The sequence below is a fragment of the Ostrea edulis genome, chromosome 10, assembly GCF_947568905.1.
Source record: "Ostrea edulis chromosome 10, xbOstEdul1.1, whole genome shotgun sequence".
NCBI lineage: Eukaryota > Metazoa > Mollusca > Bivalvia > Ostreida > Ostreidae > Ostrea > Ostrea edulis.
In genome coordinates, this window is record NC_079173.1 from 36,807,710 (window position 1) to 36,833,414 (window position 25,705).

Below are 25,705 nucleotides of genomic sequence, written 5' to 3' on the forward strand. Positions count from 1 at the left end.
CACTTTTAACATGAAAAATTCCACTGGTAGTTTCATCACTTTTCACATCTCCCGGCCCAAATTTATCACTTGAATGAAGTCTTTTCATGCAGTGTTCGACAATTTTCCGGGGACGGTCATGCAAGTAATCTGGTATGCTTTCATTATATTCTTTGTAGTGTGTACTTGACCTGAATAATCATATACACAAAAACAATATAAATTTAATGGTAAACAATGCCTGCTTGTAAAAGCCCACCCCTTGCAAAGTAACACAAATGGACCTTTCCATATTATCATACATTTATATCCATTTTACTCTCATGCAATCATTAAAATAAGGGAAAAGTATTACCTGTAATTCAACATTACATAGCTCTGGAATAAATTGGGTAGAAATTCTTTGATGACTACTTCCAACAAAGTACTCAGTGTCCCAGAATTGGTCAGTTTCAAGTAAAAGTGCTTCAGGGATCTATTTAGGGCCTCTACACCATTTGTTGTTGTTACTGGTGAATGAAATCCAACTTCAAGAAAAAGCAGTACACCAGTACTGAAATGAAGAGGTATATGGTTACAAACATGCATTAGTGTGCATTCCATGGGAGTTTTATGACTTTAATCTGTGCATGACCAGTTAACACATAAAGTTAACCACCTACCTACCAATACCAAACGAAGGTCTATCAAAGAGTCAACCTTGAAACAAGATCCTCCAAAGAAACCAAAATATCAAAATATAAAAAGAGGATCAACTCCTCTTTCACTCTTCCATTAAATGTAAGAGTGTGGTGTCGAAATGGTGTAAGAAATATAAAAGCCTCCGCTTCTTTATTTCAAACATTTCTCCACCTCGGAGGTTATTCAGCAACAACCCCGAAAATGCGCCCTTTATTTCTTAAATATATGTGAATCTTTTAACTCCATACCTCTTTTACAGACAACCACTTGTTTTCAATATATCTCTGCACTAGATGAAACCAAGGACTGCTCCTCAAACTTTCCTCAGCTACCTTGTAATCATCTGGAGTTGAAGAGTAAGCAAGGCTTCGCATTCTTTGAAGAAACTCTTCTCGATCATCAGTGTTTATGTTCTTTTCTGAAAAATAATTTGGTACCACATTATAATTATATAAATCAAATCTAACAGATCTAAACATTGACAAAAATTTACAGTCATTTTATGACAATACTTGGATGCGATCAATGGGGTAGCATTCAGAGACCACTTTAAACTATAATTAATATTTTACTGAAAATGTATACTATTTATTACCACTGCGATACCACCTTTCCCATGCTTGTTCTCTGTGAAATGCACAAAGGAGAACTTTTGTAGAGGCAAATTCTGCTTTCACAGAATTGATTTCCGCTTCACTGTAGTCAACCATAAAGTATGCTGGGCACCAATCTGTATTCCAGTTTTTAAGAATTTGCAGGGCCTCCTGAATACTTTCGGATGTTTCATCTTCTGTTACGAAGTCTGCAACAGGAATGTATTCAACATTTGTCCGAACCACAAGTATAAAAAAAGGAAGATTGTACTTTGTTGTACGGTAGGTGGCATCTAACAGGGACACTGTGATTCCATACAATTTAAGCAACCTCCTTTGCCAACTTTCTTGATGTAAATACAAAAATTTGTCACCATCTGTGCTTCCGGTTCCTTTTGTAGCTGGTCGATAGAAAAAAAGCCTGCCAAGTTCATCATCTGATTTCCATTCTTCAATTTTGATTCTTAAATTCTCCTGGTCTAAACTGGATAATTTTCCAGCGGCAATTGCTGTATGAATGTGATTCTTAATGTCTTTTGACAGTGGATAATAAGCACGATCAAATTTTGACGGCTTTATTTCTTTGTTGGCAAATTCTGCTTCGACAAAACTTTTCAAAAGTTTCTTTATAACATTTATGTTTGTTACTCCCATATTAACAATTTCATAAATCTTCCGTTTCACATTCTCATTTATTCTGTTGCTTAGACCAGTTTCAGGAATAACTGTGTGGTTTGAATGGGAGGCACATAAAGGAAGGCAAACATAGATTTTTTCCTCTCCTGTATATGGGGATGACTCATTTTTGAGGCGACACAAAATGTCCTGAAGAATCTTATGGCGCTTTTTACTCCTCAATGGAATGTCCTGTGCACAGTACTGACTGTCACGAAACACGAACACATGCCTCACGACTATCTGGGCATCACAGCCCACTTTTCTACTTGGCTGTATATGAAACCTTTGGCATTTACTGTAGTAGTGTAGATCAGGTATAGCCTAAAATAAAACAAGAGACCCAAAGGCCTTATTGGTCACCTGAATACTAGTGAAAAAGTATCACTACTTCCATGGGCTATGAAATCTAGAAAAATTTTTCCTGTTCTGAATATCTAAGCTAAATTCTAATGTTCAGCAACAGTATAAAACAAGATGTGTTCTTAAAACTTCACTGCCCTCAAAAGTGTATACACTGATGAAAGACTTTAAATAATAGGTGTATTAACATTAAAACATCAAAATTATATGACTAATTTGGACTTATCCTAAAGTCATAACCCTGGGTTGTGAAATTCACCATTGCTTGTACATCCTTTTCTGCTATTCTTAAGTATGCATTTAGATTGTATACAGTATCAGCAAACTTTAATACACATAAATACTATATATACCAAGTTTGGCCCTACCCTGGGGTCAAAACCCTTACTCTGGGGAAAATCAAATTTACAATTTTGGTAAAAGACTACCTACATTTAGTTTCAATTTAGTATCAAAAACACTAAAGAAAATGTTAATTAAGTGTTTTGCACATAAACACTATATAACAAGTTTGACCCTGCCCTGGGGTCAGAACCCCTATCCCGGGGATCAGGAAATTTACAATTCTGGTAGAGGCCTTCCTGCTCTACATTACTATGTATTTCGTTTTTCTAACATTTGTGTGGTTTTTGAGAAAAAGATTTTTGAAAATTGGTCATTTTGGGGCAGTTTTTGCCCCGCCCATAGGGCCCCAGGAGAGCTGGAGTCCTGAAAGTTACAATTTATGTCCCCCTTGTCCCAACGATGCTTCATACTAAAATTGAAAAGAATTGGATGGGTAATTATTAAGAAGTTAAAAAATTTCAATTGTTAACGCACGATGGACGAAAACCAATTGCAATAGGTCACCTGAGTTGAGTTTACTCAGGTGACCTAAAAAGTCAAAATCTTTTCTTAAGTACAGAAAAACAAACTATAAATCAGTTTTCTACTCTTTTCAACATAAAACAGGCCCATGGGCCTTAAGGTAATCCCACCCCTATAGAATTATAGATTAATCTTATATTTGATTGTTGATTCTTCAAATAATATATCTTAGAAACAAATAAAAATAATGAAATAAGTATGTTGCGGTATTGACTTTTATCAATAAGCACAATTCATGTACCTGTTAGTGTTATCAACTTCAGGAAATTGCAATTTTCCTTAAACAGCATTATCAATTTCTCCGCAAAACTGGTTGTGAATACCACTAGAATTTCATGAAACGGTTTCTTTTAAACATGAACAAAATGTTTGTGAAAAATAAAGGAAATCTATCATATAATAGACTTCATAAATAATCTAATAAAATCAGAGTTATCACCCTTGGATTCAATATTTTGAAATGTATATAATTATTCATAAATAACTTAGACTTTTGAAATATTTTAAAGCAAAATAAAACCTATACAATATATCAACAAGAGGCAAAGAGGCCTTAATGGTCACATGAGTACTAGTTACAAGTATCACTAGTCCAAAGGGCTAAAAATTTAGAGAGAAAAAAATTCCTGCTCTGAATATCAAAGCTAAATTCTAAAATTCAGCAACATTATAAAACTTCAATGCCCTCAAAAGTGCATAATTTACTGATGAAAGGTTTTACATAATATATGTATTAACATTGATTGATATCACTAATTTGGGACACACCCTAAAGTCAAAACCTTAGGGTTGCGAAATTCACCATCTTTTGTACATCCTTTTCTGCTTTTCCTTAATACATGTATGCATTTAGCTTTTATACTGTATCAGCAAACATTAGGAAGTTCTTCAAATGATAAAGACAATAATCACTATAATCTGGCTCCAACCAAAAAACAAACCCTTACCCTTTAGGATCATGAAATGTACAATTTTGGTAAAGGACTACCTACCTACTGCTTCTAAATATCCATTTAGTTTCAATTTAGTATCAATAGCATTAAAGCAGATATCATTTACATGTTTTGCACAAACGGACTCTGAACTAAAATTTTTTTGTCCAAACTATTTTTTTCTAATATAAGATCAATCTTTAGTGCGATTTGAAAAGAAATGGTGGCTTTGATATCAAAATCAATGAATATGAGTTAATTTATTTGAAAAGTTGTTGATAATCACATTGGTAACGAGATTTAAAGGATATGGTTTAAAATATCCATTCACAAAAAGGACCAGCGAAAGGTGGTATGGAAACATCAACATACTATCGATTATATTTGTTGCAACTTTTCTCCATTTTGCAATTTGTTTTTAAGGGAATTATAAATGCGCCTGAAATGGGTATCTATGCCATTACGTATTTGGATCCGATCATTATTAACACATAATATGAATAAACAAGAGGAAATTGAATTAGTTTACAATGCAACAACCGATATTACGAAACGAAACTTTGCATGAGTATTTCTCGCAAATGATTGCAATGTACAAAAATATTTTCATTTAAAGCCAATGCAGGAATTCCATGACTATCCGTAGAGGAAATACCATCATTGTGTGACTCTAGCATTTGTCAAATCTCGAGAGAGCCAATGCCAACTCTCAATGGGCAATGCAAGAATTAAACCACTCAAGAGCCAATGCAGGCATTGGGCCACTCTGTCAAGAGCCAATGCAGGCATTGGGCCACTCTCTCAAGAGCCAATGCAGGCATCGGGCCACTCTCTCAAGAGCCAATGCAGGCATTGGACCACTCTCCCAAGAGCCAATGCAGGCATTGGACCACTCTCCCAAGAGCCTATGCAGGGATCGGGCCACTCTCTCAAGAGCCTATGCAGGCATTGGGCCACTCTGTCAATAGCCAATGCAGGCATTGGGCCACTCTTTCAAGAGCCAATGCAGGCATTGGGCCACTCTTTCAAGAGCCAATGCAGGCATTGGGCCACTCTGTCAAGAGCCAATGCAGGCATTGGGCCACTCTGTCAAGAGCCAATGCAGGCATTGGATCACTCACCCAATAGCCAATGCAGGCATTGGGCCACTCTGTCAAGAGCCAATGCAGGCATTGGGCCACTCTCTCAATAGTCAATGCAGGCATTGGACCACTCTGTCAATAGCCAATGCAGGCATTGGACCTCTCTGTCAAGAGCCAATGCAGGTATTGGACCACTCTGTCAAGGGTCAATGCAGGCATTGGACCACTCTGTAAAAAGCCAATGCAGGCATTGGACCACTCTGTCAATAGCCAATGCAGGTATTGGACCACTCTGTCAATAGCCAATGCAGGCATTGGATCACTCACTCAAGAGCGAATGCAGGCATTGGGCTACTTTGTCAATAGACAATGCATGCATTGGACCACTCTGTCAAGGGTCAATGCAGGCATTGGACCACTCTGTAAAAAGCCAATGCAGGCATTGGACCACTCTGTCAAGATCCAATGCAGGTATTGGACCACTCTGTCAATAGCCAATGCAGGCATTGGATCACTCACTCAAGAGCGAATGCAGGCATTGGGCTACTTTGTCAATAGACAATGCATGCATTAGACCACTCTGTCAAGGGTCAATGCAGGCATTGGACCACTCTGTAAAAAGCCAATGCAGGCATTGGATCACTCACTGAAGAGCCAATGCAGGCATTGGACCACTCTGTCAAGAGCCAATGCAGGAATTGGACTACTCTGTTAGAAATGAATCAGAACACTGTATGATCCAGATATGTACTGAGGAATGCGAAGTGGCTATCTCAGGAACCATATGTAATTATACAGAGCCATTGCATGTCTTGACTAATCTTTTTATGTATATAGAGATGATGCAGGCTGTAGATGACCGTTTCCCGGAGTCAATTGAAGCAAAGTTTGTAGTGCCAATGCAGGGCTTGAATTACACCAATGCAGGCATGAGACGACTTTTTTTCAGATTCAATGCATGCAGTCTTTGAATGTCTTTCTATGTACAGTCAATTCAAGCCTTGTATGGCCTTTTGTCTAGAGTCAATGCATTCAATTTACTTTACCATTTCATAAATTTCCTTGTTTTATCATCAATGAGATGACTTAACTTTATTGGCTCATGAAAAAGAATACAAAAAAGACTGGTACATATTTCAATCACTTCTGTTCAGTTGGAACTCAATATTTTATTTAATCTAATAGAGAAGTCTGTTGCAGGACCTGATCACGTCATTTCTGCCATCAACTCCAACAACATTACAGCCCTTCTTCAGTCCTGCTTGTAGGGCTTCTCCTGTAAAATAGTGATGTCGATCAATTGCCTAGCAATATTTAGAACTTAGCATACCAATATGTAATTAAGTAAAGCAGAAAATTTCAGGGTGAATTGGGAATCCATCCCAGGACTCTTTACATTACTAATCAGGTCCCCAAGACCACAACCCCACTAAATATAAATATGTCCGGAAAAAAACCCAATATTTTTTTCAAAGGTGTTGATCATATACTGTCTTAAGGATCCAAAGTTTAACACAAATTAATAAATAATTACGTCTTGCCGTGAAAATCTATACACAAAATATAAAAGCTTTTCCTTGAATAGTTATTGATTAGGTCAGGTTATATTAAATTATTTTTAGCATTTTCGTGAATGTCTCCTCTATAAAGGGGGCATGGTCCTTCATTTGAGCAAACGTAATTCCTTTTACCCATGGATGATTTGTCCCAAGTTTGATTGAAATTGGCCCCGTGGTTCTCAGAACTTCCGGAGGAGGAAATATAAATGTTAAAATTGTGGAAAGATGGAAAGGCGGACATAAACAAATAAAAGGTGATCAGGATAGCCCACTTGAGCTCTCAGTTCAGGTGAGCTCTGAAAAGGTATTGATATTTACTTTTTCTGTGAATCACAAAATGTATATATTTTATATGCACAGTACCTATTCATTATATAGTGAGGGAGAAAGTATACATGAGGCATTATAGGTTCATAAACACAGTAGAGATTAATTATATATATATATATATATATATATATATATATATATATAGAGAGAGAGAGAGAGAGAGAGAGGAGAGAGTATATATATATATATATATGTATATATATATATATATATATATATATATATATATATATATATATAGAGAGAGAGAGAGAGAGAGAGAGAGAGAGAGAGAGAGAGAGAGAGAGAGACCCTTGGCTAATACTTGACTTTCACATATTAAAAAAAAACCCTCCTTTTTTCAGAAATCCTGTATCCGCCAGATATATCCTGTATATAATATCTTGTATTTATATATCTATACAGTTATGTCCTGTATATGATATAATGAATTAATTAACATGATAGGCAATTAGTAATTATTTTGATACTATCATGCAAAATGGTGGTTTTTAGTAGTATACGGTCTCACCGATCATAGGCGTAGTTTGGGTTCGAATATTACCGAGGCAGGGGGTCTGGGGGCGCAGCCCCCCAGAAGCTATCGACATTTTAACAACGTAAAAGGTGGGTTTTTTTTTTACCGAGGCAGCTGCCTCGGTTGCCTCAATAGAAGCTACGCCACTTATGTCCGATATATTTTATTCAAGGTGCAAATACAATATGAATGTAGTTATGAATGCTTTACATGTACATTTGTATGTATACAGTACCTATAGCTATATATTGATTGCCTCCACAAAATCATAGACATCTGTAATGTCTTTCAACTCCCTGCAGAGGTCATTGTAACTCCAGTCAAAGTTTGGTCTGGATGCAAATTGCTTCCGGCCGCCCTGGAATGTCATCTGTCATAAAGAACACAAAAAAGTTAGAATCATTAATTGAGAGAGAGAGAGAGAGAGAGAGAGAGAGAGAGAGAGAGAGAGAGAAGTAATCATCTGAATTTTAAACTTCATCTACATTATTTTAAATGACTTAATTGCTTGTTCATAATTCTAAAAATATTTCTGCATTAAAGAGAGAGAGAGAGAGAGAGAGAGAGAGAGAGAGAGAGAGAGAGAGAGAGAGAGAGAGAGAGAGAGAGAAGTATTCATCTGAATTTTAAACTTCATCTACATTATTTTAAATGACTTAATTGCTTGTTCATAATTCTAAAAATATTTCTGCATTAAAGAGAGAGAGAGAGAGAGAGAGAGAGAGAGAGAGAGAGAGAGAGAGAGAGAGAGAGAGAGAGAGAAGTATTCATCTGAATTTTAAACTTCATCTACATTGTTGTAAATGACTTGCTTGTTCATAATTCTAAAATTATTTTTGCATTAAAAAGAGTATCATTTAAATACCGTAGACCGTTAATCGTAATACATTTTTTGAACACGCCTGTACTTTGGAAAACCCCATTTCGAACAAGCATAGCATTCGGTAAAAATATTGGTGAGTAACCGAACTGATTTATTCATGTACATTTATCCTACATGTACGCTAACAATATTTTCAGTATATCCGAATCCTACATATATATTGTCATTAAAATTGAAGTAATGATTAAAAAATACTTGTTTTCATTCAACGAAGAAATCCGGCCCGGCACTTGGGTATAACTTGGTTTATCGTATCTTGATGTACATATGGAACGTAATCACGAAAACATCGTTATGGAAATACTTTAAAATTTAATTTGTATAGGTTTGATTTATAAAGAGAGGTTTATTTTAATTAGTACTTACAATAATTGCTTTCTAGGGATCACAGTCGATGTGCTTCGTCCGTAATTCGTCCTTGTTGGGGATATCCACTCGTTGTAATGGAGGGGGGGGGGGGGGGGGATTCATAATCTCATTCTGACATTATTTCTGATGGCATAGAAATTGTTTTCCTCTTTCTGAATAACCCACATCTTTCTTGATTCTTTTCTCCAAAATAACTGTCGCGAACACCGTAACGTGCAATTCATACCGCATAGTACGTCATTTTATTTTAAAGTGATATAAAAATCCGCGAAAGACACGCTGATGGGTTAACCGTTATGTAACGTTATTATGCGCAATGAAAAGGGTGCATATTAAACGATTTTAATTGTTACTGACGATTAACATTAAAAAAATATATGCAAAGTTAGGGAGCTGCAGTTATTGGTACAGCCCTATAAGACGGAGTTTTCGGCCAGAGACTATTGGATGTCCTAATGGGTAAGGAAAATCCCGAGTTGTTTTTGTATCATTTGTTATACATTTTTTATTATAAAAAAAATTCTCACTCATGTTATACACACATTTTTTAAAAAGCCAACTTTTTATCATTTAATCTACAGTGGGATACAGTGTGAGTTATTGTAGATATATTTTATAGCAGATAATCTGGCTTATAGTGTTACAATATTAGACCAGATGTAGTAGAATCATGTAAAATATGTTGAAATGGATGTGATACAATGTGTATTGTATAAACAGATGAAATGGAGCCATACTCAGATATCGAGACTGGTGAAGAAACTGTTGAGATAGAACCCTATCCAAATGATGAAGTAGAATATTTAGATTCTGATGGTAAAACAAAATTTTAGTTTTAATGAAATCTGATGTCATTCGGCGATCTATTTACATGTAAACATCTTTAATGAAAAATTGTTATAAGGAGTATTAATGAATTATATTAAAATACAATGTGTTTAATCCTTCCTGTTTTGTAGTGAAAACTGTATGGAAGTTAGGAGAAATGAACCAAAGAATCAGAAAGATCATACTCAGTGGCTACTAGACTATTTCTTTGAACATGCAACGCAGGACACAGTTTACCATCTCATTTGTGGAAAGGAAGGCTGCATGAATTGTTGGATGTACTGTTACAGTATCATCACATTCATTTAACACCTCGCCATGTAATGAACATAAATAAGTATGTTTTCAATAATTATTTGATGAAAATTATACTCACAATTATGACATGACCTTAAAGCTTTACATAAAATCTCTAACACAAGATTTACCTCGAGGTCAATCTAAAACCTGTGTCAATAGGTTTGTACAATACAAACGTTCCAAAGTTACTAGCATGACTTTTGTTAATCAAAATACGTCACTTTGATTTCAGGTATACACTGGTGGGTACATCAACCCTAAAAGGAGGAAGACGAGTTGCTGATCAAGTGGAATAAATAAACATCAACTTCCCTACATATTGCAGTCTTCAGCGTGTGTATTATATTTCGGAATGAATCTTCCATTTTGAAATTTAGGGGGATGGGAGGGTTTTGGTTGATTTACTTTTGAGATGATCATCATTACTGCATCTTACCAACTCTGATGTCCAATAAGACATAGATCGATTTTGAAGTGGCCCAATTCAGGCATTGACTGATTATAAAGTCAACCAATAAAGACATTGGCCGACTATGGAGTTGCCAATGCAGGCATTGACCGACTCTGATGCCGTCCAATGCAAAAATAATACTTATTTTGAAGTGGCCCAATGCAGGCATCGGCCTACTAGAAAGTCCCTCAATGCAGGCATTGGCCGACTATGGAGTCGCTCAATGCAGGCATTGACCGACTATGGAGTCGCTCAATGCAGGCATTGGCCGACTATGGAGTCGCCCTATGCAGGCATTGGCTGACTATGGATTCGCCCTATGCAGGCATTGGCCGACTATGGAGTCGCTCAATGCAGGCATTGGCTGACTATGGAGTCGCTCAATGCAGGCATTGGCCAACTATGGAGTCGCCCTATGCAGGCATTGGCCGACTATGGAGTTGCTCAATGAAGGCATTGTACGACTATAAAATGAAACAATACAGGCATTGGTAGATTATGAAGACAACCAAGAAAAACATAGAACAATGCCCGTTTTGAGAGAACGTTGGGTATACTAGCTTCTGCATTCAGACATTAACACAAAAAATGTGGACATTGGCGAACTGCCAAAAAAATGTTGTCTAAATTAGGTACATCAGCGTACACATGTAATTTTTGTTTAAGATTTCGTCAATGCAGATTTAAATATTGTAAAGGAGAAAATATTTTTGTAAAAAATCCACCACTTTGTATTTAAAAGTTGATCATTTTATCAAATCGTCTATATTTTGCTCATATTGACATTGCTGAAAACTTTTATTACAAATTTGCACAGTGCACCAGTTTTTTGCTATTGTATCAATATGATATTTACAATACAAGCCTTAAAATGCGTAATTGAAATAAAAAAATAGATTGGACAAATTAAAAAATAGTTCACACTGCGTTACATATATGTATACAATATACAAACCAAGTTTGGCCCCACCCTGGAGTAAGAACCTCTATCCTGGGAATCATGAAATTTAAAATTTTGGTAGAGGCCTCCCTGCTCTGCATCAGTATGAATTTATTTTTTCTTACATGTGCGGTTGTAGAGAAGATATTTGGAAATTGGTCAGTTTTTTTTACTCAACCCTGTGGCCCAAGGGGTGCAGGGGTCCTGAAATTTTCAATTCACGTCTCCCTTGTCCTAAAGATGCTTCATACAAAATTTGAAAAGATTTGGAACGGCAGTTATCAAGAACTGAAAAATGTTCTATTGTTTATACATTTAATAACTGACCATTTTGGCCCCACCCTGATACCAAAACCCCTTCCCCTGGGATCATCAAATTCATGTAAAATATCATGTACTGCAGAATTCTACAATTATTGTTAAACAGGACTTGAAGCTAACTTTTTATGTCACCAGTCTAGCCGGACTTATGGGGTATAATTTCAACCAGTATGCAGAAAAAATTACCAGTCCAACAAAGTTTTCCAGAAATAATTAAACATGTTTTGTTAATGTTATCAAAATAAAATTTAACTAAATATGCCTCAGACAATATCGTAACATTTATGCGAGATTTATATTTATTAACTGGGTTTGTCTGATATTTACAGAGGAATGCCAAATGCATGTATATAAGATTCCATAAATATATTTTCCAAAATGATGCTTTAGAAAATTAACCAGTCCCATTGGACTGACTAAAACAAATGTATGTCAGTCCGCCAGACTTTTAACCAATCACAGACTGACGGGCATATGTTAATTTTGAGCCCTGTTAAATGAACTAAAACTCAAATAATTACCAGTAAGCTTACCTTTCTTTTCGATTTGCCTCTTTTGTGGGCTTTGCCATAATGACATTGTCTAATAACGTGTCTTCCCAACATAAATGGAAACCCATCTAATACTGGGATGTCTTTATGGCTCCAAAAGAGACGGCCAGTACAGGGCTCAGCTGTTTTCCTCTTTCCGTCATCATGCCTATATCAATCAAATAATTGTTACCTATTGAAAGTTACCTTTAGAAATTTAAAGTTTGTAAAAGAAATTTCAATATTTGTGACATTACATGCACCACAAAATGAAATCAAAACACCATTATGTCATTAAGTTTTATTACCAGTATATACTAAATGATTATGTAGGTGTATTCAGGTAAGTGAAAACCTTCCGTATCATCTTAAAAATTATTTCGGGCAAAACAAAATGACTTAATTCTTTTAAAAATTGACCTTCACTTTTTTACATCCATATACTTAGATGTCTTCTCTTAATCATTGGAAATAATGATGTAAAATTTCATTTCAAAGGACATTTAGTTCTATGCAGATTTGTTTTAGCACACTAAAACTGATGTCTTCCCTTCTGTTTCCAAAAGTAATGGTCTAAAAAACATGCCCCAAAATACTATCATTTGACAATCAAAAGGTCAATGTCAAAGGTCATTTTAAAATGTACGCAACTAGGCATAGGTTATAAGACAAAAAAAGTGGTTCAGACCAAAAAAAATTGCCACAAAAGTCTACTTTTTTTAACTTCACATAAAAGGTCAAGGTCAAACATAATCAAAACTGGTATGTGGCACATCACCTTATTATAATATACCCACATACTAAATATCAAAAACCTATGTCAAAAGACAAAAAAATTATGGTTCAAACGAACTTTGTACAAGTCAAACTAAAACAATGTCTCCCTTCTGGGAAAAGGAGATATAATACCTTAAACCCTAAATTTATCTAATTTTTGCACTTACAGAGCATTTACTTACCATGTCACAAATTGAGATCCAGTTTGAATTGAATGGGCCTCAATCACTTGTAGAAGGGCTTCTTCCGATGATACCCATCCCTTAAGGTATTCCATGTGTAATGAAAGGATAATGAACAATTTTGAAGAATTTAGATCAACATAAAAGTTTATTGTTAAATAATGATGGAAGTGAAGCAGATGAAATTTACATGACTGGTAAATGATTAGAAGCTGACCTTTTTGCACTTAAGACTTTTTGGAAGAGTTGTCTGCCCTTTGTAAAAAATAAGAAAAATCTAATTTTCTAAAAATGTATGTGGTCAATGATTAATTTTATTTCATATATTCATAAAAAGAAAGTGTATGTAACTTTTTACCAAGAGATAATTATGAAAATATAATTTGTTTTTAAAATATTGTAATAAAACTTGCTTTTCCCATATACTTCAATGTTAAATTCTAGGTGAAATAAATCAGGCAGTAAACAAAATTTTGAAAATTCCTATGGTGGATTATTTTTATTTGATGAACCCTTCAAAATGATACCATGATTACAAATATTCCACCATCCATTTATTAGATATGAAATATGGTCATTACACATTGAATACCTTAATAATTATTTTCATTTTTTTTCGATCAAAGTAAAACCATTCACCGTCTCTGCCATTATAGGATCAGTCTGCAGAAGTTAAACAGCAGGTTTTGAATATAAGAAATGAAAAGAGAATCACACATCAGGCATGAGTCACCAGAACTTGATATATAAATTTAGTACATTTTCATTTACGTCAAACGTACTTAGAAAGCATATTTTCTTTCCATTTCCATATCTTCCTTTCCTCATAACGTTTGTCAGACGTCGACTTACCATGCTGTGTCCTTTGGGATAACTTAATTGCTTTAAATCTAGAAATCGGCACAGACAATTAGGCCTATCTCGATTACAATTGGCATAGACCAGTTTCATTTCACACAAACTTTGTCTATCGGTCTATGGTGAATTACGAACACTGAGTCTCATGCAGCACTTTCCTAGTGTAAATAAACCTGAACAAAATTATTATTACTAGGTAAACCTGCACCTCTGTTCAGGAAAAGTTTTAAAGCCAACAAAATATTTTTATCAGGTATGGCCTTTCATGAGAATAAACATGAATCTATGCACTCAGGAGTGCTTTTCCCCAAGTTTCAATTGATATTAGTTCACTGGTTTTAGCAATATTTAGAGAAGAAAATTTCAAAAGTCAGACACTATTTTATTTCCAGTTTTTGGTTATCATTTCCCCTTGGAGAGGAGTGTGGTCCTTTATTTGAACCAACTAGAATTTCCTTCATCCAACAAATTTATGCTCTGACAGGCTGATAGACAATGAAGAGAAAATTGTTAAAGTTATCCGTTATAATGAGATTGATCATCAATAGCTCTTTTGTTGCTTATTGATTGTCTGAGCATGACGACCCATGGGTGTTAGCATAGAAGTGGTAGGGGAGGCAGTCGCCGCATCAACATTTTTGTCCAAAAAAATAATTAAGATTTGTATGAAAATGTGATTTGTGGAAATAAATAATTATAATGCTATAATCCTAATTAGAGGTCTGTGAACTGAATCACATCCTAATCAGTGTTAGAGTCAAGCCCGTGAACTGGATCATATCCTAATATTAGTGTAAAATTCAGGCCCATGAACTTGATCGTATCCTAATTAGAGGCCCATGAACTCAATCACATCCTAATTAGAAGCCTGTGAACTCAATCAAATCCTAATTAGTTTTAAAGTCAGGCTTGTGAACTGGATCATATCCTAATTATTGTTGGAGTCAGGCCTGTGAACTAGAATAAGATCATATCCTAATATGAAAATATAATTTCTTTTAAATATAGTTTGATAAAACAAGCTCTTCCCATATACTTCAATGTACAATTTAGGTGAAATAAATCAAACAGTAATCAAAATTTTGAAAATTCCTATGGTGGATTATTTTTATTTGATGAAAACTTCAAAATTATGCCATAGACCACCCACCCCCCTTTTTATCCAGCTCGACTTCAATACTTGCAGACGCACCTGCAATCAAAAGTAATAGAATTATATATATATATATATATATATATATATATATATATATATATATATGCCTAGATGGTAGAGCGGTCTAGCGCGCTGGTTACATGCTGCTAGGAGATTTGGTTCCGCAGGTCGTGAGTTCAACCCCGGGTAGGGGCGGAAGTGGGTATCCATATAAAGTATAAAGTGAAATTTTCTGTGCTTTATATATTATATATATATATATATATATATATATATATATATATATATATCTATATAATCAGTATTTATAATACTAAGTTCATGCATGTTTTGTTTTGTTTGCATTCCGGGAGCAAGCCGCTGTGGTAAAGGGTTACCCAGTTACTTAGGATATACCCCCCCCCCCTCCATTCAGCAATTATCTTTTCTTGATACCCTGTATTTGGGATTTCATACCTATCAGCTTCTGGGGCTACTTTTAATAAACGTCGTGATGCCATGATGATAGTCATGCCGCCAAGTTGATGTTAGTATTGATTCTTTACCTCCACTTACAAAAGATTTCTAACATGCATCTCGGGTACGAGTTAATAATAGGCCTATAGTAAAAACGAAAGTAAATTGTATGACGTATGCAATTTGTGTGTGTTCGAGTTCACGGAACTTCCGATTGTATCAGTTCACGGGCTTATAGACCCTGCCATAAATATTATGTACACCGGAAGTCAACAAGGACGTAAACGAGTCTTGCGCCACCTATGTTTGAAATAGGGGAAACAACTGACAAATATTCGCAATTGTATGCCGTCTACCTTGTCTGTGAGTTATTGCCTGACTTTTGACACCTCATGGTTGTGTTGGTGCTTTTGTTTCTTTAACTTTAAGTCTTCACCTATGTCTATTTTCACATCCTTGAGAATATTCTCCTTTATTGCAGATTTCAGTTTTGTTGAATTTCCTTCTTTATTTCGTTCTTAAAATCTACCATCACACTTTTAACAGTGTCTCTGATGTCATCTTTTGTAACAGTATTTCTGAGAGTCTCTTGGATGGATTTTAGAGCACTTTTCACTTTCTCAATTTCTGATGTGTCTTCCTCTGCAGATGAAAGATATCTCCGTGTTTGTGTTGATGATCTAGTGTCTGGTTTGGTGATATTCTTTCCAACCGACAACACTGTCGTTATTTCCTTTTGTTCCTTTTCTCCTGACTCCTATTGTCGCCCAGTGTTTGTAACTGTTCTGTTAACACATACACACTACTCCAGTGCTGAACACTATTCAGTTGAACACGGTTGATCAGAATACAAGGGTATACAAAATCCACTTTCCAAATTTCAATGCAAAACACAGCACCTCCAACTACAGAATAGTGATGTTTTTATCTGTTGTAAAATTCGCTTTGGGAAAAACACTTTTTAATTAACACTTCAAAATACGCTTCATACACGAGAACCTCAAGAACACATCATCATTGGTAGATCAAGGTAATGAAAAAAGTGGACAGCGGACGTGTAAACATTGTCAAAACACAGATAACTATTGCTGCTTCACGATCTACGAATGCAGAAAACATCAACATATTTTTGTCCAAGCGCCTATCTGGAGTACTCAGTCTTTATTGGAAGTTTGATTGACGGGCATTCTCGGTACACAGATTCAGGGACGGGGACTAAAAATTAGCTCTTTAATGCTGAAAGAAAAGAAAGCCGTAGAGTGTCCTACATGATTTTTTCTGGCCATGACATATGCAGGTAGACTCGGCTAAAGATCATATCAAAGCAGAGCACTGAAATGGGAGTGTATCACAATAAACTCGCTCAAATTTCAGTTTTGACAATTTGATCAATAGATACCCGATTTCTTTTTCAAGGTAATACATGGGATTGTATGTGTTTACTCAGGGTTCACTTCTGAATTGCCATAGAACTATGTTTAAAATTTCTTTTTATTACGTAATTTGAAATATAATCTTAACATAATGGTGTGTTCCCAGACAGTCTACTCGCAAAACAACATTAAATTCGGTGAGGGGAGTAAGGGGCCATCTAAGGGGAATACAGATAGAGTTTACCTTTATTTTACCTGGATAATGAAAAATTAATAAAGAAGCAAAAACTATAATAAAGAAAAATTTATGTACATTAATAATGCTAAAGATCTTTCTAAATGAAGTAAGATTTTAGAAAATGATTTATTCAAATGTTTATTTGTTTTACTGTATGCAGCTGACACAATATGTATTCGGGTCTACCCTCGCGAAAAGGATGAATCAAAGTACTGATAGTAGTTATAGACAGTGGCGAGAAGTTTAGCTACATGTAAGAGGAGCTTTAAACAATACCGGGATTATAACTGACTGAATGAGCAATCATCAATGATGATTCCTTTTGTAATAATAATTCAGGGTAAAAGCTCAAAGATATTTTATTCAATTCAAACGAAATATGTACGTATACCTTTACTACCATATGGTGATTATGGGCTCGATTTTTTGTCCTCTGATGCCAGCTAATCGGGAGAGAGCTGTTTTCGCATTTGATATGATAAACATTGTACATTACTGTTGAATTCATTTTTGAACTTATTTCTAATAACAAACAAGAAAAAGAAAAACAAATATCGGGATGTTTAAAACGAACTTGACAATTTTATAACTGGGTCGTGCAAGTGAGAAGAACGGATCTCGAACTAACGAAAACATACAAACTAAATGTGTGTTAGTCTGGTCCTCGCCTCCCCCTACTTATTAATCACTCGTTTTGGGGTCACGTATCCGCCGAATACATTTTAAAATGGCGACAAACGTATGGAGAAAGAGGTGAGATTTTTCACGTGGAAGGTCAAATTCAATTTGTGTCAACTTAGTGTGGTACTGCTTACAGCCATATGAAACAAAAGCTTGCTTATGTTGAAAGGGGATGTGGTGCAATGAAGTTCAACGCGACAAGCAAATTCCGGCATTGCTGAGTCTAATCAGCGGAAAAACCTATCACCTTCTCCCGAGGACCTACTGCACCACAGAAACCATCAGAGATGGATTGCAATGCACTAGTGAAAATCCTGCAGGATCATCTAAATCCTGAGCCTGTTGCGATTTCAGAAAGATTTAGATATCACATACGTACCAGCGTGAGGTTGAGTCGATTAGAGACTATATTATAGAAATTAGACGTTTATAGGAACATTGTGATTTTAAAGCAAATTTAAACGAACATTTACGAGACAGACTAGTGTGTGGTCTGAAAACTGAGGCTATTTAGAATAAACTTTTGGCAGAAAAAGATTTAACATTTGCAAAATCTATAGATGTAGCTAAGGCTATGTAAACTGATAATCACAGGCTAAACATGTTGGTTTAGTGAACAAGATTAATGTAAAACAGAGACACAGAATATGAATTGCAAAAGCAGCAAAAACCCCGCCTAGGGGAAAATAGTATCACATTCAAAAAAGTGTTTTCGGTGTAATAGTATTGCACAGGAACCGAGTGAGTGCTACTACAAAGATAAACAGTGCCACAACTGTGAGAAGACTGGACATTGTAAGAAGGAATGTCGGAAAACCAGTGAAACCGAGAAATGTACCTAACTAAGACTGTGATGATAATCTCATCGCTTCGCTGGAAGTGAATTCCATAAACATACCCGATCAGGTGCCGTTATTATTAACACAGACATTGATGGAGTTAGTGTTGACATGGAGCTTGACACAGGAGGAGAGGTATCTGTGATGTCAGAGAAGAAGTTCGCAGAGTGCTTTCCCGAAAAGTCTAAATCACTAAAAGAGTCTGATTTGCTCTTGAAGACATGCAGTGGTGAAAATATGAAACCACGTGGTGTAGCTTGTGTTAATGTCAGTCACAACGAACAAAGCAAAACTCTGAACTTGTACGTTGTATCTGAAGAAGGACCTTCCCTGTTTGGACGCGAGTAGTTGAGTCACATATCTCTGGATTGGCCGTCCATTAAATTCTTGTTAAGTGCTGCAGACAAAATATCTGACACTTGTTTGGTACAAAACTTAGATTAAGAGACATATTAAGGACACATGGAAATGTTTTAACACGGATAAGGGTATTGAGACAGGGGGCTAGGCCTAAGTTTGTAAGGCACGCTCTCTGCTATATTCTTTGAAACCAAAAGTTGAGCAGGAGTTAGACAAGTTAGTGAGTGAGGGCATTATCACTAAAGTTAATTATAGTGAGTGCGCCAAACCCATTATACTCATTATCAAGTCTGATAATAGTGTCCGAATCTGTGATGATTTTAAGGTAACTTTGAACCCGGTTCTTGAGGTCGATCAGTATCCCCTCCCTCGTATTGAGGACATTTTCGCAGCCCTTGCCGTTGGCCAGCGATTTACCAAGCTTGACTTGCGACATGCGTATTTACAGATGACAGTTGCTGAGAAGTCACGAGATCTTCTCACCATTAACATTGAAAAGGGTCTTCATCGTTAGAACTGCCTTGTTTATGGTGTAGCATCTGCACTAGCCATGTGGCAGAGGACCATGGACACGGTTCTTCAGGGTATTTCTGGTGTCAAATGCATCATTGATGATATGATTATCACTGGTTCCTCAGAGAAGGAACACTTGCGGAACATGGAAGCTGTTCTGACACGTTTAGACGAGTACAATGTACGCGTGCATTTGAATAAATGCGAGTTTTTCATTAAACGCGTTTCGTATTGTGTTCATGAGATCGATAGTCAAGGCCTTCACAAAAGTCTAAGATTGAGACTGTTGTCAATGCACCGAAACCCAGGAACGTGTCCGGTTTACGTTCATTTTTGAATATTGTCAATTATTACCCGAGATTCTAACCAAATCTCTCAAGTGTGTTGTACCCTTTGCACAGACTGTTAGCAAAGAACAATGAGTAGGTCTAGTCACCAGAGTGTGACACCGCATTCACAAAGGTCAAACAGTTACCTCAGAGGAGGTTCTGACTCATGACCCACAGCGAGCTGTGAGTTTAGCTTGTGATGCTTCGCCATATGGGTTAGGGTGCGTCCTGTCCCATATCATGGATGATAATTCTGAGAAACAGATCGCTTATGCTTCACGCGCACTGTCCCCCGCAGAGTGTAATTACTATGATTGATAGAGAGGCTCTTGGGATGGTATGGGGCGTTAAGCCTTTCCAAACATACATTTATGGTAAACATTTCACCCTGTTGACTGGTCACAGATCACTCGATTATCAGTCCGTACCCCTTGCTTGTCGTAAGAGGCGACTAAATGGGGCGACCCTTCGGATGAGACCGTAAAAACCGAGACCCCGTGTCACAGCAGGTGTGGCACAATAAAGATCCCTCCCTGCTCAAAGACCGTAAGCGCCGAGCGTAGGCCTAAATTTTGTAGCCCTTCACCGGCATTTGTTACGTCTCCATATGAGTGAAACATTCTCGAGCGGGAAGTTAAACAACATTCAGTCAATCAATCAATCAATCATCTTTCATCCATCAAAACACCTTTACAGCAGTCCAGCTTCGCAATGACTAATTATGAGTTAGGACGGCAAGCGCGGATACCAAATTATAAGAATAAAAGAGTTTTTTTTTAATTATGCCATCCATTTGATTAAGATATTTAAGATTATATCCACTTTGTACAGGCATTCAAGACAGGAAATCGACAATATTGTTTGTCTTTGTGCCTGTTTGACAGTTCTCAGACCTAGATTTCTGTGTAGTGTGCGTACAACAGAACATCTACATGGCATAATATATTCAAAGATAAGAAAGTTTATAATTCATAATTACGGATGTGAATTTCAATAAACTGCAGTACAGCCCTGCATTTTAGGAGTGTTATTGATTCTTCAAGATTGTCATGGTATTGCTATGGATGCCGTTAAAGTACCGCTATATATTTGAGAAATTCTTCAATAAACATAACGGGCAATATGAAAGAAAAACAAACATTCGGGAGACCGTTAGCTGATCTTCACAGATAATATGACTCATCGTGAAAAGGGACACTTCTTCAATTCAATCTTAATGGGTGGTGGTTAACTGGCGCCAATGATAATAACAAGGGCGCCCTTTTAGTTACCTAGTTAAGGTTTATAAATCAAGTGGGAGCTAACTATATAATGGTAAGTAGATCGTGGGGAGTTGAACCCCCAGAGAGAGAGAGAGAGAGAGAGAGAGAGAGAGAGAGAGAAGAGAGAGAGAGAACTGATAGTGTTTCATAAATAAATACAAATATTACATTTTGGGGGACATATTTCATGTATCCGGTGGTTGCTCCCTTCTTGAATTAGTGTCTTTTATCGTTATCAAATCAACTCGTTTCCTGTTTTCTCATTTGAATATGTATGACACGGTCTAATGATAATATCACAAGACTGTGAGCATATTATCACAATGTGAATCACCACCCATCAAACCTTGAATGAAGTACATGCACAGGGCACATTCATGTAGATATCATGCCGTAAAAAGGAGCGATGCATGCTAAGAGAAGAACATCCTGATGAGTGTTCTAGCCATGAGTTTACCGATTTCTCAACTGACATGATTTTCTGGCCATGACAAATGCAGGTAGACTTGGTTATCAAAGCTGCACTTAAATGGGAATATCACAATCCACCCAATCAAATTTCAGTTTTATCTTCTTTAACAATAGTCATTGCCTATTTCTCAAGGTTGAAAACGTTATTGCTATCAGCTCTCTGCAACGCATGTGTTTAAATGGGATTCCCTATCTGAATTATCTTATGTTTCGAATTTCTTTATTGTTACGTAATTTTGAAATAAAAAAGCGGTTGTAGAGGAGACATGGTGGATGTGGTATTGGGTATTACGATTTCTTCAACGCAAAAAGCGTTGGTACTCAATAGGGCTCGAAAATGTGCCACAAATTCATCTTACAATTTTTGATACATTAACAAGGTTTTGTACGAAATGATTGCTTAAATATAAATAACAAAAGTTATAGATAACGAGATCGATTAAAATTTTAGGGGCCAACCCCATCAATCATGCGCGGAGGGAAGACAAAAATAATTTCTAAATGCATGTATTTCAAAAGCTAACAATAATTTACCAAATTCTTTTTTAAATTGTTTATTGTGACGTTCTGCAACAGCTGCGTTAGCAAACAGTAATAATTGATTACACAACAATGGATTTCTTGGGGAATAATGTACGAAAATTCTGTATTCTCTATCTCTAAAACAAAAATGATATATTGTAAGGTATCATAGAACATAAGAAAATGCAGGGTCAATCCCTAAAATTTAATATCTCAATTATCTCGATTGATTGATTGTTCACCATTGCTGGTGAAAGACTGGAATAGTTAGGCCTATACTTGACGCTTACGGTCTGTGAGCAGGAAGGGTTCTCTATCGTGCCACACCTGATGGGACCTTGGTTTTTGCCGTCTCATCCGAAGGACCAACCCCTTTAGTCGCCTCTTACAACAAGCAAGGGGTACTGAGGACCTATCGTAACCTGGATCCCCACGAGACCAATTAAGTCCGAATTTTATATATGGTATGTACAAAGGTGATATTCATAATACATTGTGACCTTGAATTTGCCCCAAATCTGAATGACTAATGCGTTTAAAAATTCATTTGTGTGCATAAATAATCTCATTAAACATAAACAGTGGCAAAGTTCGGGTGCATTTGCAATAGCCAGCAATTTGAATTTTTCTGAGATATATTCTAGATATATTTATGGGTTTGCGAAGTGCTGGGATCAACCTCTGCCTTGTATATTAATGGTATGGTATAGTGTATATATAGGAATGTGGAAAACCCCGGTAATTCATTGATGATTTGAACATGTAAAGGATTTTTTAAATATTTATTTCTGAGTATGAAAGGTGAAGATAACGAACAGTGATCAATATCATAACCTCATTAGAGTATATCAATAAAAATTCAGCTGGTAACCTGCATGCATCCGAACTTTTGTTTATAAGTAGGACCTCTTTCAAAATAAAGTGTTACGTGATACTCAACTGATATCATGGGAAATTACCATGAGAGAAAGTTACGATAGTTCAGTCACAATCAACGTATGGGTAGTATTGGGGTTTAACCGTAACAGTTGTAATTATACTTGTTAATTTGAGGTGTAATTTTACCTCAAAATCATAGTGCATTTTACCATGGAGGCCCTTAACCTAGCTGCGAGACAGCACTTAACCTAATGATAGATCGTATTGACAAACTAGATCATTATAACGAACCTAGAATTTGAGAAATGCTGACTTTAAACGAGACTGTTGAAATCCTTCTAACATTGACTTTTTTGTCAGTAGCCTGTCTCTATTTAAAAAGTGATCACATGCAAAGCAAGCTCTTAAATATGGAATCAGTTGAGAGATTTAAACACCATATGCAGGTGATAATGGAATATTGCTACATAAATATGGGAAGTTGACGTTAGAGAAGTTGAAATCATCCTGTTTGTCATAAAGTTGAGTTGTTAGTTTGTCGTTAATATTCATTTTCAATAAAATATCTAAGTACGAAGCAGATGACAAGTTAAGATAACGAAAAGTCATCAATCTCACAACTTCTATAAGCAATACAAAATAGAGAGTTTGGCAAACACGGATCCCTGGATATACCAGAGGTGGGATCAGGTGGGTGTCAAGGAGGAGTAAGCATCCCCTGTCGACCGGTCACACCCGCCATGAGCCATATACGTAGTCAAAATCAGTGTGCCAAGAAGGACCTAACAATCGGTATAAAAGATGTCAGACAGCATTTAACTCAATGATAGGTTGTATTGGCAAACTAGATCATCATAACGACCATTGGATTTGTGAAATGCTGACTTTAAACGAAATTGTTGAAACCCCTGCACTATCAACTTGTTTGTCAGTAGCCTGCCTCGATTTAAAAACGGATTATACGCAGAACAAGGTCTTGCATATCGAATCAATTGAAAGATATTAACACCAGATGCAGGTGATAATGGAATATTCCAATATAAATATTGGAAGTTGCATCTTTCTTTGTAAGGGTTTTTGTGAAGTTTAGGAATCCAGTATAGGTATGGTATCTTATATTCATCCTCCCATTGGGAATTAAATGTGTCTAAAACTGAAACATGATTTTGAAGACTTTCATTTTTTGAAAGGGCAGTTGGAGTATAAGTACGAAGTATGGAATTAATGCAAAGTTCGTTTAAAATAAAGTTGTGATAATGAGTCTTACAAAGAAAGATAATATTGTTGCAAGCTTTGTCAGTTAGAACCAAAACATAATCGTCGTGTAACCTATCTAATTCTTTCATCACTTCTGGTTTACTAAATACAGAAGGAAAAATGGTACGTACTTTTCTTTATATGTGTCTAATACGGGATTTTTGTATTCCTCGTTTAGGTTTAATCCATTCTGACAGGGTATCAAGTTCTTTTTCATAGTTAGCCCATTTTCTTGCATAATATTCGACATAATTCATAACAGAGTTGAAGTAATGTCCACAATCTAAAAGCGGAGGTTTAAGACCTTTTAAAGTAAGTGATTTCAGATCCCCATTTTCAACTTTATCAATATCAACAGCAAGTACACGTCCAGCTGGACTATACAGTGTAGTTGAAAGATGACAAAGAAGAAGAATACGTAGGTGGATTAAGTATAAGGTGATCTATATCTAGGCACTGCAAACTTTTTTGTAATTAAAAAGTTGGATGCAATAGATAGAAATGCATTTGTAGGAAATACAGTGTAAACTTGAAATGTTGGAATGCAAGACTGATTTTTTTTTATGAAGAAGAATGTTGCTTATGGTGACGACATCTATTCCTTTGTTTGTAAATTTGAGGTTAAGGAGCTGGAATTCGGAAAGAATAGCATATATTACCCGCGGTGATTTAAAGAGCCTGTGATATGCAACATCCATAATAATACAGTTCAGTCTATATTCTGGTGTTTAAAACTCCCAGTATGGACTGGCTTTGTCTTCTTCAAATAAAACGTATTTAAGACTCTCAATAGAATAGAGTAAAGTTTCGTGCGAATATGATGTGGACCTATTTGTTGACGTAAGGCAAAAGTGAATCAAACGTGACATCATGTATACTTGTTTTTTATATGAACGATGTCCATGACTGAGTCTATGTGTATTTAGGGAAATTCCCGTTACATTCATGTTATTTCCTTGTGGACTAGTCAAATTTCCTACATTGTACACATTATCATTGCATCCGTATGGAAATGCAGTACCTAGAGTCCTGATACAGTGATCCTTTCGTTGTGTACCAAAAGGGGGACACTGTACATAAAGTTGCATCGTTTGTATGATGGTAATTTTTTGTAGAATCCTGACCCTCATGGACTGGATGGAGTGGTCAGGGGAATTAAAATGTTTATGAAGAAGTCGATTACCACCATTATTTAATTGAAATCTGTGTCCCGATATTCTTATAGTAAGTGAATCCTTAGTTTCCCCGACATTAATTAAGCCACAGAGGTTACAAATAATATATACAATGTATATGGATATACAATTCAAATTCTCTATAGGTTTTGGTAAAGAAACTACGTCGGTGAGATT

The 25,705-nt window shown here is 36.1% G+C and overlaps 2 protein-coding genes and 1 long non-coding RNA gene across 6 annotated transcripts in view; 1 reads left to right on the plus strand and 2 right to left on the minus strand.

Annotated features, from left to right (window-relative positions):
• Positions 1–368: 368 nt before the first annotated feature.
• On the minus strand, positions 369–16,901 carry LOC125649720 (uncharacterized). Of its 3 annotated transcripts, none has more exons than XM_056151199.1 (7): positions 15,986–16,901; positions 13,752–13,822; positions 13,160–13,239; positions 12,204–12,369; positions 1,256–2,252; positions 909–1,078; positions 369–532 (listed from the first exon to the last, which is right to left on the minus strand). In XM_056151199.1, the coding sequence occupies exons 2-7, from the start codon at positions 13,767–13,769 to the stop codon at positions 509–511; spliced, it is 1,455 nt and encodes a 484-aa protein (XP_056007174.1). In that variant the 5' UTR covers positions 13,770–13,822; positions 15,986–16,901; the 3' UTR covers positions 369–508. The 3 variants fall into 3 exon arrangements, with proteins under 3 accessions (XP_056007174.1, XP_056007175.1, XP_056007176.1); XM_056151200.1 differs by lacking the exon at positions 15,986–16,901 and adding an exon at positions 13,377–13,414 and having other exon boundaries at positions 13,752–13,820; XM_056151201.1 differs by lacking the exon at positions 13,752–13,822.
• Positions 6,238–9,232, minus strand: LOC130050760 (uncharacterized). 2 transcript variants are annotated; one of them, XR_008799015.1, is made up of 3 exons: positions 8,657–9,232; positions 7,814–7,948; positions 6,238–6,448 (listed from the first exon to the last, which is right to left on the minus strand). It is a non-coding gene; the product is annotated as an uncharacterized LOC130050760 (long non-coding RNA). The 2 variants fall into 2 exon arrangements; XR_008799016.1 differs by lacking the exon at positions 8,657–9,232 and having other exon boundaries at positions 7,814–8,082.
• A 4,249-nt stretch (positions 16,902–21,150) lies between the features above and the next one.
• LOC130050758 (beta-1,4-N-acetylgalactosaminyltransferase bre-4-like) overlaps positions 21,151–25,705 on the plus strand; it is a 51,064-nt gene continuing 46,509 nt past the window's right edge. Inside the window, exon 1 of the mRNA XM_056151209.1 lies at positions 21,151–21,276. The gene's annotated coding sequence lies outside the window, so the exon portion shown is untranslated. The remainder of the gene's footprint in view (positions 21,277–25,705) is intronic.